The following is a 17,445-nucleotide window of genomic DNA, read 5'->3' on the forward strand; positions in this document are numbered from 1 at the left end:
AGTTTAAGGAGACATGTGACAAAATGAACCTGCCAACTTACATATCCAGTTTACAAACGAGGTCAAGAGTTCTTTATATTCTCATGCTTTCTAAAACTCAAAGCCAACAAACAACACTTTTGGTAAAAGGCCAAGCAGTGTCCTTTTTTCCTTTGTCTTCTCAATATAATCTTTACTCATTTTTTCCAGTGCACACTTTTTCAGTCTCGGTGTTTTCCCTCCACCTCTTTTGCCCCCGCCCCCACTCCCCCATTCTCGGGTCCCCAGTTCTCCACTTAGACCAGGACCGTTCCGGGGCCCACACCTGCCAGGGAAACGCGCGAGCCAGACCCCGCCGAGGGACTGGGAGTGACGTAGTCGGGAGCAGAGTGCCCGCGCGACCTGCTGACGTCACTGCCGCAGCGGTCTCGAGCAAAGCCCAAGAATGGGAATTAAAGGAGGGAAACACAGTGGTGACCCCGCGGTTAGGGCTGAGCGGTGGGACTGTGCTGGGTGATTTGGGTTTCTGGGGTCGCAAGGCTGGAATTGCCCTTCTCACACAGGCTGAACCTAACCACACCCTCAGCGCTCTTGAACCCAAGAGTTTAGTGATAAATGTCCCCACACGGCGGGGCCTCTTGCGCACGCGCCTTGGATAGGGAGCAGATAGGGGAGAGGGTTGGGGCGAAGGGTGCGGACTGAGGTTGGTTGGGGAGGAATGTGGCGTGTGGGGCGAAAAAAGGTTACACAGAGCCGAAGTGCAGAACAAGAGGAAGACAGCTGGCAACCTCCGCCGGTAGCCCGTCTCCCCAGCCGCTGCGGAGGCACGAGGCTCGGGGCCTGCGCCGCGGCGTCGTGACGTCAGGGAGGTGGAGGCCGTGGTTGGCGCAAGGTCCACGGCTGCAAAGTGTGAATTACGCTTGGTTCGCGCCGCTGGAGTAGTGAAGCCAGGCTCCAGGGGAGGGGAGGGGCCGAACGGCGGCAGCGACCCGAGCTGGTGCTGCTCCTAATCCAGCGCACCGTGGGTCTCGACGCTGGCTCCAGCTGTCTTGCAACGCTCCTGCTCTGCTCCTCCCAGCGTTAGAGCCCTGGGGCGGCGGGGTTACCTTTCCGACTTTGTCTGTGCTGCCCCCGCTGGCACCTTGGAGCCGGGCATACGCGAGTCCCGGTAACTGTCGCCGCGGCCGCGTAAGCGCCTTCCCGCCGGCTGCCCGGGCACAGTGTTCGGGTGGCGGAGGCGTGAGCGCGGCTTCCCGGCCCAGGGTCGGCATCCGCCAGCCCTGCCCCCGCCTCGGCCCAGTGCCCCGCAGCCGCGGCCCCTTCCCAGAGCAGGGGCCGGGGGCCGGGGCAGGGCGGGCGTATTCAATGGAAGTATGTTACCAGCTGCCGGTGCTGCCCCTGGACAGGCCGGTCCCCCAGCATGTCCTCAGCCGCCGAGGAGCCATCAGCTTCAGTTCCAGCTCCGCGCTGTTCGGCTGCCCCAATCCCCGGCAGCTCTCACAGGTAAATTGCCGTCGCGGCTGGGGTTCACACTTGGGGCTTCTCTCTTTGTTTCCCTCTTCTCACATAGCTTCACCTCTGCAACAACCCCAGCCCTCGCCGTTCACCCAGACTCAGCCTTGCTCATTGGGGTTTTCTAGGCTGCCCCTTCGATTTGAGAGCTGTTTTTTTTTATCATCAGGACTGTCCACTCTTCAGTTCCCGGCCTCCAGTCAGGTGGGCTCCGGGTGCCCTTCAGACTCTTCCCAGTTCCCTCCACCCCCCACGGCTGCTCAGAGGTTTAACCCTCGGTAATGACTTGGTCTCCCTGCCTTTCTCAACGTCTCGGTTTGGAACTTGGGCCTCTCTTCCTTAGTTGTGCCCGAACATACACACACCCCAACCGACCTACCTGCCTGCCTGTGCGGGGTTCGCGCCTCACCTCCCCCAGCTCCCGCGCGCCCCGTGGTGCTCAGACGGTCCTACGGTTCTCCGAACAATAGACCGATTCCCTGTGGCTGTTCTCCCGACTCCTTGCGTTCTGTAGATGATATCGGAGAAACAAGTATCAAGTGTTTCCCTGAAACTTCGGTTTCCGCAAAGTTGATAGCCAGGAATCAGTCTTGTTTTTAATTTGATGAGATTTTAGGAGAGAAACTATGATGAGCACTCACAGAAAGATTTTGTTTTAAGTGGTTCAATACCAGTTTCTCCTGAGAATTTCGTTCTTTTCTTGGTGATGCTGTTGGCCCACTTTTTAGTTCTTGCTGATTTTGATTGCCAGATTTAAAATAGGGAGGCAAAAAGAATTTTGTTTTGTTTACATTTGAACTTAGTGCCCTCCATTTCTGCTGCCAGAATGTTGTGTTCATGATCACCTTTTGATTCAAATATATTCATTTTTCCTATTGGTTAATATTAATGTCTTTTAATATCTCTTCTCCCTCTAATTATATTGTAAATATCTCGAGCGGGGGTCTGTATATTTTGTTCTTTTTTAAAAAAACAGGTATTATGGAGCACCTGGTAGAGACTTTGCTTATAACAGGTGTGTCTAGTAAATATTTGTCGTATGCTTCTCTGTCTAAATTGCTTGTAGAGAGAGCAAGAGCCTATATTTGGGTTACCATATTGTTTTTATTTTAAATCAGACTTCTTTTATAGGACAAAGTGGTGTACTATTGAGGTCAGAGCCAACTTGTAGAAATTACTATGATATTAAGTGACATTTTAAATAGCACTACACTGTTATTTTGAAAGTCGGTGCAGTATCTGCCTTTATAGTACTGGTTAATGCCTTTTTAGGTTGCGAAGTGAATGTTAAAGTGATATTAACGCACTGCTGAAAAATCTTTTAATGGTAGTAATTGAAAGTTTTTAATGGTAGTAACTTTTTCCATTTCCAAATATTATTTTACTTTCTCAGATCAACAGGCACATGACTAATACCCATTTTTGGTTCAATCTAAGTAATAAAGGTAATAAGTAATAAATTATAAAATCTAAAATACAGATAGTTACTGATGCTCCCTGAAGAGAATGTGAATGAGAAAGGAGATTCTAGGGGAATTAAAACAAGTAAGGCTGGTGCCAGGGGTTTTACCTGATGTCTTAATTAATCCATAGAGACCAATTTTAAGTTGCTCTCCTTCTTGATTCTTTTCCTAGCCTTAGGTTTTAATGGGTAGTGGAATGTAAGAAATATGATTGTGGCAGTTAAAGCAAATTATGTAGAGTCACACCATATTTTACCCACTCTTAAAACTTTAAGAAAAAATTTTATACCCCACAGTGAAGTATATTGGAACTTCTGAAAATTTGGACAGAAATTTTCCTGAATTAACATTTTTTTTCTAGTCAGCATTGTTCAACGTTAAAATGATGGTAAACTTACTATGATGCTGAAATGGGCATGCTTATCATTACCAAGACTGTGAGTATCATTTAATATTAAAGCATATATCAATAGTGATTTCTTCAGTTAAATGGGAATTTGTAATAGAAGAAAAAAAGGTAGAAAATCTTGTTCAGAACTCTATAAAATAAATATTTAATTAAATCAAAAGCTTTCTTTATCCTTGGATCTTCAGTTCCCAAGTCTGCAGAAAGCTGCAGATATTATGAAAAGTTTAGGTGGTTTGTAGTTTCATTTAAAAGACTTTTTAAAAAAATCTGTTTTTTGTTTTTGTAGGCACTAAGTAGAACAGTTTTTTGTATTAGAGATTTTCTGTTTTAAAAATGTGGTCAAAACTAGTAAGTTTTTCAGTTCTTCACCATTATATTGAAGTCTAGTTCATGGTGAAACTAACAACTGTTGAATGAGTAAATATGTAATGAAGTTGACTCTGAGCATCAATTTTAAATATGAAAACAATGTAAGGACTTTCATCAATATATAGTAGTAACTTATTTATCCAAAATTTGGTTTGGAACTTGTAACTATAGATTTTAACAGATTCAGGGAATAGAAGACTATGAGCAACCAAAAATAGATTTGGTGATCCTTTAAAATGTGTGTGTTTTAGGAAGAATTCAGACAAACTTGTTTTCCACGTACAGTAGCAGCAAATGTGAAGTGGGCTGGGAGGCTGCCAGAGTCAGGCTCACACTGATAGCAGCAAAAGTTGACAGCTGACACACCAAACGCAAGGGATCAGGGAAAAAACAAACAACACACACACACACACACACACACACAAAAAAAAAAAAAAAAAAAAAAACAAAAAACTCTTCAAAGTTAGCAACTTTTACAAAGGCACTCTGGGGACATGTAGTTTAGAGGCTTGAGTGTTGTACAACGCAATAATTATTAGTCAAAATAATGTAAATAGAGGCTATTTTTTAAAGTTTAAAGATTTGTATTATTTTTTTTGAAAGATCTCTATGCCAAACAATTCAAGTATTGATTACTAAATGGACAAGTGTGAATTATCTGGAAAATTCATTTATATGGAACACCAGCTCTCCCAAGGATGCTAAGTAAATGAGGCATTAACTTTTTGTTTTAAAACAGGTCATGTACTACTTTCTCAAATGGTTAATAGGAGATGTAAAAAATTATTTGGAAAATAGGGATAATAAAATAAACTTGTTTTTGCCATTTTAGGATATCTTTTGTTGATAGCTGGGTTTAAAGATTTTTCTTCAGAGTAATGTTCTTATTTGGAAATAATATTCCGAGAACAGAAATTGTCTTGCTCACCATTGTGTCCACAGTGCTTTGCCTAGACAGGTGCTTAGTAGTGTGTGGTGATTGAATTAGTGTATTAATGACAAATCAAATCACTGCACCTGGAATTATTTCAGTTGGATTTTCTATGCACTGGAAACAAGTCTTATTTGGGTTAGAAGTTTGAGGTTTAATTTTTTTAATTTATTATAAACCTATGATCTGTATTATTGAACAAAATATTGGAATCTAATATGTAAACATAGGCTTTTAATACCACAGTAAGCTAAATTGATTTCTAATTTAGCATCTATGTGTTTTTTTTACTAGGCTGGGTTTTTTAGAGCAGAGCCTCCCCCATTATCAGCATCCCCCACCAGAGTGGTACATTTGTTACACGTCATTATCACCCATAGTCTATAGTTTACATTAGGGTTTACTTTTGCGTCCTTTTTTTTAGTTTTTTTTTTTTTATTCCACAACTATTTATGGAACACCTGTGAATGAGGCTCCTTGTGTTAGGTACTGAGAGAGGTAAAGAATTAGCAGTTTTTAAAAACATCACTTGTGAGCCTGCCAGCCTAACCAAGTTTTTCTTTATTCATAAACATTTTCACTTGTAGTCATAGTGTACATCTGTGTTGTCTTTAGTAATGTTTTTAGTGTATGACAAATTATGAAGGTCCTATATGAGCCAGAACAGTTCAAAGCTCCTGGATAGAAGTTTGTTCCTCCTCCAAGAATCTTACAGGATTGTGGTGGGGAAAATGGTACAGTTATATGTGATATAATTTTTGTATTGGAGTTATCAAGGTGTGATGAGATTACATAGATAATACCTAAATTTCCTAGGTAAATTAGAGGCTGCAGGTTAAGTAGGTGTTTCTATTTAGTTGGCTAAAAAGTCTGTTAATTTTTTTCCCCGTAAGATGGCTTTAGTAGTGCTTAGTTGTCTTTAACTTCATTTGAAACAATTTTGTTAGATTGCATTGTGACAGCTGTCATATCAGCATGTGTTAAAAAAAATCAAACCAAAATTGGTGAATTTTTGTGCAGCCATTTTAATATTGAAGATGGAAGAAAATACACAACATTTTTGGCCTATAATGCTTCATTATTTCAAGGAAGGTAAAAATGCAACTGAAACACACACAAAAAGATTTGTGCCGTCTATGGACAAGGTGCTGTGACTGGTCGAACATGTCAAAAATGGTTTGTGAATTTTCTTGGTCCTGTTGACATTTGGCCAAATAACTCTTTGCTGTGGGGCCGTCTTATTTATTGGAAGACGTTTAGCAGTGCCCTGGCCTCTACCCACTAGAAACCAATAACGGGAGATAGCAGACATACTCAAAATATCTAAATCAGTAAAGTTATTGGTGAAAATGAAAAATGAGCCTTTTATTTTATCGAAAAAACTAAACTGACTTTTTGGCCAACTCAGTAGATAAAATGGGTGCATGTAGGGGGAGGAGGAGGTGCAGATCAGCACTATTCACACTTTTTGGTGATGATGGAAATGTCAGCTGCATTATCCAATATAACAATCACTAGCCATATACAAGAAAATTTACAGTTATGAGTACATGAAACAGTTTATTCTTGTATTATTATTTTTTGTACTTTCCGTATGAACAACTATAAACCTACCTTTGCCGCTCTCCTAGGTGAGCATTTGAAATGTGGCTGGTTTGAGGAATTGAATTTTAAATTCAATTTTATTTAAATAGCTACACATGGGTAGTAGCTATTGTATTGACAGAGCAGATGTATAGTCTTACTTAATGACCATTAGTAGTGATGGAATGTTTATCAGTAACACATTCTCTGATTGTTGAACATTAGAGTTACTTTCAGGTTCTTGCCGTTGCATACAAAATGTCATTTAATACCTTCATGTATGTTTGATAAAGTCTTTAGAATGGAATCACTAGGTAGGGTTAATACCTAATTTTTTTTTTTTTTTGGCTTTCTAGAATGTTCTATCCTTTATAGTACCCAGATAAATGATCATATCTCCTTCATTTCCCAAAGTGTTATTAGATTATAATACTAAATTTAACAAATATTATTTTGTATTTTATAAGCATTTATATAAATGTTTACGTTAGTAGATGCACTCTGATACACTGTTAGTTTTAACTTGCAATACGCAAGTCTGTACACTTCCTGAAGTTTTTCTTGTGCATTTGCCTTTCCTCTTTTGTGAAATTTCATTTGCATATCCTGAACTCATTTATAAGGGCTCTTATATACCTGATACCAGTTTGTATATGTGCACTATTCCAAATTACTGTTACCATAGTAGTTGCCTCTTTACAAATCTATACACAGAAACCAGTACAGGGGCTATTGTGAACAGGGGAGAGTACCTTCTGGGAAGTGGTGGGTACCCCTAGGGGAGTGATTCTGTTTGGAACCCTTCCCCCCTGTCCACTCCCCAAAGATTTGTCCTTTTGGAACCTTGGTTTCATTTTTCTGTTTTCAGAAATGCTTCATACTTTGATTTAAATTTAATATTACCATGTTTTGGCTTTTACTTCTGAACTAATATTTATAATATAAAGATATGCTCAAACAAAATATTAATGTAAATTTATAGTGTATTTGGGGTATAGTTCTGTTTGAGAAGTATTCAATTTGCTAGTTTCTAAGTTGTCATAAGGAACACATTTAATCTATGGGATGTAATTTGCTCAGGTTTTGCTGCTTTGTTGCTATGCCTAGAGTTCCATCCGTTGCATGTATAGTCTGTTCAAGAGTTCTTTTTTAAACATAAATGTGCTGCAAGAGGTAAGATGTTAAGCCCTTTAAAGGAGCTGGGAGATCAGGGAGCTCACTTTGGGTAGAAAGAGGGAGAGGTATCATCCATTCTCTTTGAAGCAATTTAGTAAGACTTCTGCTAATACTTTAGTGTAAATAGCATCCCTCCTCCTCTCCCTCCTTTTCTAAAAGAATCAGAGGAGAGATGACTTCTTTCTGGGGACAGATACAGAGACAAGTTTGGGAAGAGAAGAGCTGAAGAAGGGGAAAGTGGACAAAGTTTAACTTAAGTCAAATTTTTGTCTAGCATCATGAATAGTCATTTAGTTGGTAAAGACACCTAGAAAATTTAGGTGATTAGAAACTCTTATTTCATATAGATCATTTTAAGGAATTTAATTTCTTTCTGTATTAAAGAACTGTCTCACATTTGTTTATGTTTATAAAAATCTATTTTTAAGTTTGTTAGAAGTAGCTTGACTAAAGATCTTTGCATAGGTGGACGTTCTTACAATCCCTTTGGCCACTTCAGAAAATAGCAACAATTACTTTTTAACCTTCCAATTTAAAATCAAACTCAAAACTGTTTTATTCTGGCTGTAAATTGTTCATATTTTATGGTTAATTTGAATTGACAGAAAATTGAGTGTTTATTCTCTTCCACATTTAAATGGAGTGTTCTTGACTAAAAGTAACATAGACTGTTGATTTTTATAGTGTTATCAAATGTACCTTTCAAAAGGTTATTTACAATAAAAGACACTTTTGCATTCAGGTGTAAGTGTTCATATGATCAATATATGAGGAAAGGAACAAAAACTGCATATGCAGATGAGCCTTCTAAGCTTTCAGGGCTTCATTGTGCCTACTGGCAGGTACCTTTCCTAAGGGACCTGTGAACTGGTCTGGTGGTGGACATCAAGTGTTTCCTGCTTACAGTTTTGAATTTTGATTTACTGCTCCATGCCTCCACCTACTGGTACGGATGGCTCTTTGTTTTTTGAAGATAATGGCTACAGGGAGGAGAGGGTGAAGGAGATAGTACAGTGTAGCATTTTAGGGAAAAATAAATGTTAACTGGATAACTTTTGTTTCAGCAGAGCCTACACTTCTTTCTCCAAGTTTTGGGCAGACCATACTAGCTCAGGACCATATAAAGTACTTGGCAAAAGGTTCCTAGTAACGATGCAGTAGTCTTGCCTTCAGTAAGAACTGTTTCTTTTTTTCCCCCCATTTATTGAGTACCTCCTACATGCCAAATGCTATAGTTGATGTTTTTAACCTTAAAAAAAAACTCTATAAGTGATATTACTCAAGAAACGCCTCTCACGTTTCATAGCCTCCCTTTAAAACTGGCCTGCCTCTTTGAAGGTGTGTGGAGTGCAGTTACACTTTTAGGTTTATCGATTGTAGATCTTGTGAGCTATGGATGTGGATAGAAAGTACAAAATACAAATTTTATGATTTGAGGTGATTATTTGAGGTAACAACCTTAATTCTGATCTTTTCAAATTACATCTGGAGTATGCCATGTTCTAGGAGGACAAGCAGCTAAATCATACTCTGAAGAGAGTGACTGGAGTGGTGAGGTGATTTGAAACACGTTGTTGATATGTAACTGAGGAAATTGGGAACATTTATGGTCTGGAGAAAAGAAGACTCATGATTTGGGCCAGGAGGGTTGGGAGTGGAGGTGGGGGAGTGGTTGGTGATAGATGATAGAGCATTGCTGTCTTCCAGTGTTTGAAGGACTGCCATGTGAATGAGAGGAAGGAGGAGGATTAGTTAAGATTTTGATTCATTGTATGTTTTTTGTTTTTTTTTTCCCCTAGCACAAGAGGAAGTTTATTTAGCACGCAAAATGAAAGTACAATCCAAGAGAAGATTTGAGTGGGCAGCTCAGAGAGCTGTCTTGGCCTAAATTTTAGAAAGAGAGTCACAGAGGCAGAAGTGAGCCAGCTGGGCTGCATGGACTCAGGAAACAAGTTCCAGAGGCGAAAGGAGGGCCCTTGGAGACAGGTGCAGGGGGTTAGCCCAGGATGAGCTGCCGCTGCTCCCCCGTTGCAGGTTTTCTGGGAACCTTTAGAGCTTAAGAGAGAGAAAGTAAATATATACACCTGAGGAAAGAAGCGGGGAAGGCACAGGTGAGCTCCAGGGAGAGCATGTCTGTATGCATGTTCTCAATTGCTATATCCAGTCCCTGTTTTGTGAGGGTAGTTGCTGATAATACAAGAGAAGATAAAAGCTTAAACTTGCTACTTATCCAGGTAACACAAGCAGGTAGTGGAAATGGATTAAACTCTGGGTCATTCTCACCTCAAAGCCCATGCATTCTCTTCTACTTCCTTTTACCACATGGGCCAAGGATGTTAACCTCAGTTGGTAGAATAAGGACCAGTAAGTAGAAAAAGTGAGGAAATAGAAAGGGATATCTTGTATTTAACCATACTAGTAATCAAAGAAATTCATATAAAAGATTGATAATCATTTTTGCTCTCAGATTGACACATTTTAAAAAGAGTAAGTGTATAGTTTGAAGATTATACTTATGCAGTGCTGGTAGGAATATAAATAGAAAGTTTTCTGAAAAGCAGTATGACAATTGAATCAAAATATTAATGCTTAGAAAGTTAATACTTTTGCCTGATAACTTACTTTTAGGACTCTCCAGAGCAAATAACTGGAAATGTAGATAAAGATAAATCTTCAAAGATATTAAGCACTTATCACTGTGAAAAATTGGAAATAATAATTTACAAATTTTTAAATTATAGTATTATGAGTACATAGTATTTATTTCTACATTATGTAACCACAAAAATGCTTTGAAGAATTTAAAGGATATATAATAACATAGTTTACAAATGACTAAATAAATTTTAGTATTTCCTAATATTTTTCTATTATGTATTTGCTAAATACTTTCAAGAATTTGAAGACTATTTAATCATGGGGAATTGATTACAACATAAGCAGAAAAACAAAAATTGTGTTTAAAATAAATCATAAAATATGTATGTATCTATACATTATGTATGCTTTCAACAAGAAAATAAAAAGAAAGCCAGATGTATTTCAAAATGTTAATTGAAGCTATCTCTGGATGGTGAAATTATAAGTAAGTTTTAACTTTTTGTTTAAAATTTTGTGTAACTTTACCAATTTTTTTTTTTTAATATAAACCTCCTTTTAAGCCACAATAATCCTAAAAAAGGTCAGGCAAGTTGATTTTGAGCCCAGATTGCTGATGGAGATGTCCAGAGAGAAAGGGAGAGTGGGCTGCCTCATGAGAGTATGGTTGAGTCAAGAGCTTGAAAGATATTTGGATAAGGATATTGACAAGGGCGTGAACTCTGTGGTTCCCTCCAACTTCGTGATTCTGTAATTATTTGAATAACTGAGTTATATACATAAAAGGCATTTTTGTAGAGCTCTGATAATTATAAAGATATTGGGAAGTAAATTTAAATATACATAGTTGTCTTGAAGAGCTATTTGATGACAGTTGGGGAAGAGATGTAGATTGAAAGTTAGGAGTGGGTTCTAGGAACTGATTTGATTTGGGAGGTAAAAAAACAATTTGTCACTTTTGTTTTGGGAGACCAGGTAGATCATTAAGCTAGTAACAAAAGTATAGATAGGAAGAGCATGTGGGTTTTGGTGTTCTTTTGTGTATGTGGCATGCAGAGAGGGAGGAGTAGATAATAAGTTTACTTTAAATATGTTGAGTTCAAATATCTGAGGAGCATCCAGGTGGGGATGTCCAATAGCTACTATCTTAGAAGGAAGGTTAGGACTAATGATATTTTCTGACTTACTACAGGAGTTTTCATATATTCTGACTTTTACTACAAGGGTTTTCAAACATTTTTGCTCATATATCCTTTCAAAGAACTTGAAAACCAAACAAATAGAAAACTATATACTTTCTCATACATCTAGAATTTTCCTCTCAGTTTTAGCATTTGTAAATGGTGTTATGTTTGTTATACAACTTAAGTCATGATTTAAAATATATCCAGGAGAAATTTAACAATTTAATATTACCCATTACTTTTTAAAACATGTGAAAAGCTTTTAAGTTTAACAGAATCTTTATATTTCTTATTTTTTTTCTTTAAATGTTTTTTTCTATTTTGCTATCTCTACATATTATCCTAATGTATTCTTTATACTGGAAAGCATTTTATCAATCACACAATCATACTTTTCTATAAAAGTAAATTAATTAATGAATTTAATCAATGGGAGTAAATTATGCTTTATTTCAGCAGTGTCACTCAGTTCTTCTGAGTTCTGTGTAAAAACAATTTAAAATATTTAAAATTTCACTTTTAAGTATTTTTATTGATTATGCTATTATAGTTGTCCCAATTTTCCCACCTTTGCTCACCTCTACCTGGTACCCCTCCTTCCCTCCAGCAATCCCACCCTTAGTTCATGTCCATGAGTTCTACGGTAAATTCTTTGGCATCTCCATTTCCTATACTATTAAAATCTCCTTGTCTGTTTTGTTCCCACCAATTATGCTTCTTAATCCCTGCACCATTTCCCCAATTATCCCCATTCTCCCTCCCAGCTGATACACTCCAAATGATCTCGATACCTCCGATTCTGCTCAGATTGTTGCTTAGTTTGTCTTTGTTTTTGTTTTTTAGATTCAGTTATTGATAGTTGTGAGTTTCTTATCCTTTCAATGTTCATAGTTTGGTCTTCTCTTTCTTAAGTCCCTTTAACATTTCATGTGATAATGGTTTGGTGAAAATGAATTCCTTTAGCTTTATCTTGTCTTGGAAGCATTTTATCTGCCATTCCATTCCAAATGATAGCTTTGCTGGATAGAGTAATCTTGGTGTTAGGTCCTTGTTTTTCATCACTTTGAATACTTCTTGCCAGTCCCTTCTTGCCTGCAAAGTTGCTATTGAGAAATCAGTTGATAGTCTTATGGGATCTCTTTTGTAGGTAACTCTGCTTTTCTCTTGCTGCTTTTAAGATTCTCTCTTTAACCTTTGGCATTTTAATTATGTGTCTTGGTGTCGTCCTCTTTGGAACCAAGTTTTTTGGGACTCTCTGTGCTTCCTGGACTTGTATGTCTATTTTATTTGCCAAATTATTAGGGAAGTTTTCTGTCATTATTTTTTAAAATAAGTTTTCAATTTCTTGCTCTTTCTCTTCTCCTTCTGGCACAACTATAATTCAGATGTTGGTATGTTTAAAGTTGTCCCACAAGTCCCTTAGCCTACCTTTGTTTTTTTGAATTCTTGTTTCTTCTTTCTGTTCTGGGTGAATGTTTATTTCCTCATTAAATTCCAAATCATTGATTTGAATCCCAGCTTCCTTCCCATCATTGCTGGTTCCCTGTGGGTTATTCTTTATTCTACATTGTGTAACTTTTATTTCTTCCTTCATGTTGTTGCCATATTCAGTGAGTTCTCTGAGCATCATTATCACCAGTGTTTTGAACTCTGCATCTGATAAGTTGGCTATCTTCATTTCAGTAAGTTTTTTTTTCTGGGAGTTTGCTCTGTTTTTTTCACTTGGACATATTCCTTTGTCTCCTTAATTTGGCAGCCTCCCTGTGTTTGTTTCTATTAGGTAGAGCTGATTTGACTCTCTGTCTTAGCACACCTGTTATATTGTGTGGGGCAGAGCGTTAGGTATATGCCAGGGCATGGCGACTGGCTTTACCACTTTGTGGCTCTGTGTTGGAGGAGGGCTCAGAGAGGGGACGGTGCTGCTGCCTGGCTTCTGGAGGTTCACCTGGCAATTGCCCTATTTCCAGTCACTTCACCCAATTTACATATGCAACTGGCACCCTCCCAGCTGCTGCCTTGGTGGTGAAACCCGGACTGGGTGTGTTTGCACACATTCTAAGTCTATGCGGGCGCTTTAAGTGGCAAAAATTTGGCGGTTTCTTCCATTGCCCCAACCCCCACTTTTTTAAAAAAAGATTTTATTTATTTATTTTTTAGAGAAGGGAAGGGAGGGAGAAAGAGAGAGAGAGAAACAGCAATATGTGGTTGCCTCTTGTGCGTGCCAAGTGGGACCTGGCCCTCAACCCAGGCATGTGCCCTGACTGGGAACTGAACCAGTGATCCTTTGGTTTGCAGGCTGGCACTCAGTCCACTGAGCCATACCAGCCAGAGCCCCCTACTGGTTTTTACAGCCAGAGGTAATGGCTATTTATATGGAACCCTGGGCAGTGCAGTCTGGCCTGGTGCTTTGTTCACTTGCTCCCAAAGTATCTCTCCTGATTTGTATCCACCGTACTTGAATGTGAGACCCTCTCTTCCACCACCTCCATCGCTGCCTCTCTGTGCCACATCACATCTCTGCCTGTCTCTGTGACTCTACCTCTCCTACCTGTCTGGATGAATGTGGCTTCTTTAAATCCTTGGTTGTTGGACTTCCATACAGCTCGATTTTCTGATGGTTCTGGGTGTTGTTTTGAAATCTGTTAGTAATTCTTTCTATGGTCTCCATCATGACTGTTAGTCTTAAAATATTTAAAATTTCTTATGTCTATAAGACTGTGTCAGACTTATTTTGAACTGAGTTGTCAGTACAGTGATACAATATAATAATTATCAGTAGACACTCAAAACAACATGTGAATTATAAAATTTAATAAGTATTAAATAAAACAGTAACATTTTATTGGAAATGTATTTATGTAAAATTTTCTAAATCTATTCATTTATAAATATTATTAGGAAAGATGAGGTTCTGCAATGATTTTCCTTTTTTACTTTAATAGTGAAAGTATTGAGAAATGTCATTCACAAATTTATTAGATGGTAATAAAAAGTGTTTTGTTTTAGCAATATCACATTACCCATTCTTCTGAGTTGACAACAAAGTGATCTACAGTTGAAATTATTTTAAAGCTTTCTCGGGTAGCAGTTGGATTTGGTTCTCCCTCAGTTTTCATGGAAGTAAGAATTGGTGACTCCTTGACCTGAAAAAAATTTGTTACCCACTCTGTAGACTAATTAACTTTCTCAACATGAGTATTTTGAACTCTCCTTTTAGCTCCTCAGATGTTATTAGACCCCAGCTCCACAATAATTTTCAAGAATTGTTGCGAAGTACAGTTTTCTTTTATGAAGTGCCAGAGGGGGAGAGATGAAATGGGAGAGGAGGTAAATGAAAACTGACATGTCAGCAGAATAGTTTTAGAAAAGGGTGCATATGGAAGTTGAGAACCTAGTAATCAATTCTCTTGAAACTCTCCATGCATGTATACTTCCCCAGGTATGTATGTATGACCCAGTTTGTGGGCCATTGGCTTACTATACTGCCTTGTATATTAAGGTAACAAAATGTTGCTGTATTTTACCATTCTCCATAGATACACAAAAATAATGCCTTATCATCAATTATTTTTCTGGTTTTTGATTGTGTCTAATTCTGGATCTTCATATTCTAGGGCTTCCTTGGGAATATAAGTAAAACATTAATGCTTGAAAGGGACCTTGTCAGTAATTTAATTCATCTTCAACATTTTAAAGATTTAATGTTTGAGACTCAGAAAGATTAAGTGATTTCTCTAAAACCTCACAGTTAGAAAGTGGAAAAGTTATAGCTTTAAATTTAGTTCTTCCAACTTTGAACCTGTCACTTTTTAAAAATATAGCCCCTACTTTCTTATAAAAGGATTGCTCTAAGGGATTTTATTAAGTAGCAGTCTTTCTTTACTGAACGTTATACCTTTGAGTAGCAGGTCTTTAACCCTTTGAGTGTCAGTGTTGCTGTGAGCAACGCTGACAAATTTTCCCAAAAGTGCCAGCTCACTCACAGCGACTCTTTTTTCAATGGCTATAAGTGTAAATAACAATGGAATAATTTGTATTTTATGTTTTGTTCCCTTTTTTTTGTTCCTCAGGTTATATATTGTATATAACTTTTTCTCATGTTGATCCAAATTTCAAATTTTTGTGCTTGTTCAAATACTGACATATTAATTCTGTTATAATTTTTACTTACGTTTTAAACGGTCCTTTTAATCTCATTTATCTTTGCAATAATTGTCAAAACTATGCAGTATGCATGATAAGGAAGCTTTTGCTAATGGACATTTTCATTGCTTCACAGTTTAGCGTTTGCATTTTGTTTATAAACTGTTTTCACTGTTGATATCTGTTGATATATGTCCAGTGTGAGTGCTGTTTGTGTTCATTTTTTTTTGGATATTATGAAGGGCTTTTTTTTTTTCAAAAATTTATGCAATATTTGGCATACTTCTTGTTATCCATGTTACTATGTGTTTTTTCAAATTATAATATGTTTTATATTATGCCATATATTATACTTCAACAGTCATATTGAAGGAAATAATTTATTTTTTCTAAAATAACTTATAATAAAATAATTTTAATGCAATAAAGTTTTTTGCTAAATTGCATCAAAGAACACTGCTTACAAAAGAAGAGTGTATTTACTATATGTTGTGAAATTTTCAGCAAATTATTATGAATAATGTTTTTATAGACATTTTTCATAAACTTTGCATTCATTTTTCAGCAAAATAGTCTGGCATCTCTCACACGAATCTTAACAGTTATGCATGGCACTCAAAAGGTTAATTCATTTAAACATTTGTTTATAGGCTAGTGATTATTGAACTTGTTAAGAGTACATACATATTCAATTTAAAAAATGTCCGAGTTACTTCTACTTAAACTATTGGGTTGCCCAAAAAGTCAGTTTGGTTTTTTCTGTAAAATAAAAGACACATTTAAAATTTTCACCAACAACTTTATTGGTTTGGATATTTTGAGTATGTTTGCTATCTCCCATGTCGTATAATGTTGATTGTTCTCAGTTTTTGTCTCTGTTTGATCGCTATCAACTTTAACTGGTCTACCAGACCATGGAACATTGTCCAGCAAGAAATATCCAGCACAAACCTTCCCAAACCACCTTTGACATGTTCAATCAGTCACAGCACCTTCTCAAACCACTGCACAAATCTTTTTTGCATTTCAGTTGCATTTTTCTTTCCTTGAAATAATAAAATATAATATGCCAAAAATGTGTATTTTCTTCCTTCTTCAATATTAAATGACTACACAAAAATTCACCAATTTTGTTAAGTTTTTTTGTTTGTTTGTTTAAATGCCTGCCGATGTGACAGCTGTTACAATACAGTTGAACAAAATTGTTTTGAATGAAGTTAAAAACAGCTAAGTAGTACCAGAGCCATGGTACAGGAAAAACTAAACAAATATTTTGTGCCAACCCAATAAAATCAGATATAAAGAAAAACCATTATTGATAGTATAATGGGCCAATTGGAAAGCTACTACTTGATTGGTTAAATTTTGATTTATGTGTAATTTAACAGAAATAACTTATTTATTTCACCTATACTTTAAAAATAAACTTGCAGAGTGCTCTCCCTCCAGGTAGCAGGCCCATACCTTTTCCCTTGCCTCCTTTTTCTCCCCAGGTGTGTTACCTTTACCTTTCTGCCTTCTAAGTTCCAAGGACCTTCTTTTGCCTTTGCCACTGTTTCCTGAGCCCATCTCTTCTAACTCTGTGACTTTCTAAATAGACTTTCTCTTATAGCTTGAAAAAAAATTAAGAATAAAGTTATTTTCGCTTTGGGGGACAAAACAATGAATGTTTCTGATATACAAAGAGCTTACTCTCTAGCCTTTTATGTGTTTCTAGGTATGAAAGGACAGGTGGTAAAATTTTTTGTAGTATTTTAAACTTTGTTTTACTTTTTGCTTGAATTATTCAGAGTGAACATATTATTTTAAGATATGAAGTTCTTCCAAAAAGAAAACTTTTAAAAACACTGTATTTTTGTGAGCAATTTTAGGTTCACAGCAAAATTGAGAGGAATGTAGAGAGATATCCTGTATACCTCCTGCCCCCTTACATAACACACACCCCCCCACACACCCACACACCGGAGTGGTTTGTTTGCTATAATTGATGAACCTACATTGATATATCATAATCATGCAAATCCATACTATGCATTAGGGTTCACTCTTGATGTTGGACATTCTGTGAGTTTGGACAGATGTATAATGTAACGATTT

General features: G+C 37.4%; 1 protein-coding gene across 1 annotated transcript in view; it reads left to right on the top strand.

Annotated features, from left to right (window-relative positions):
• The first annotated feature begins 675 nt into the window (after positions 1–675).
• PDE7A (phosphodiesterase 7A) overlaps positions 676–17,445 on the top strand; it is a 113,010-nt gene continuing 96,240 nt past the window's right edge. Inside the window, exon 1 of the mRNA XM_090283625.1 lies at positions 676–1,482. Within this exon, the coding sequence (XP_090139751.1) occupies positions 1,345–1,482 (138 nt within the window). The 5' untranslated portion in view covers positions 676–1,344. The remainder of the gene's footprint in view (positions 1,483–17,445) is intronic.

This window comes from Furipterus horrens, unplaced genomic scaffold, assembly GCF_987537825.1.
Source record: "Furipterus horrens unplaced genomic scaffold, mFurHor1.1.pri manual_scaffold_7, whole genome shotgun sequence".
Classification (NCBI taxonomy): Eukaryota; Metazoa; Chordata; class Mammalia; order Chiroptera; family Furipteridae; genus Furipterus; species Furipterus horrens.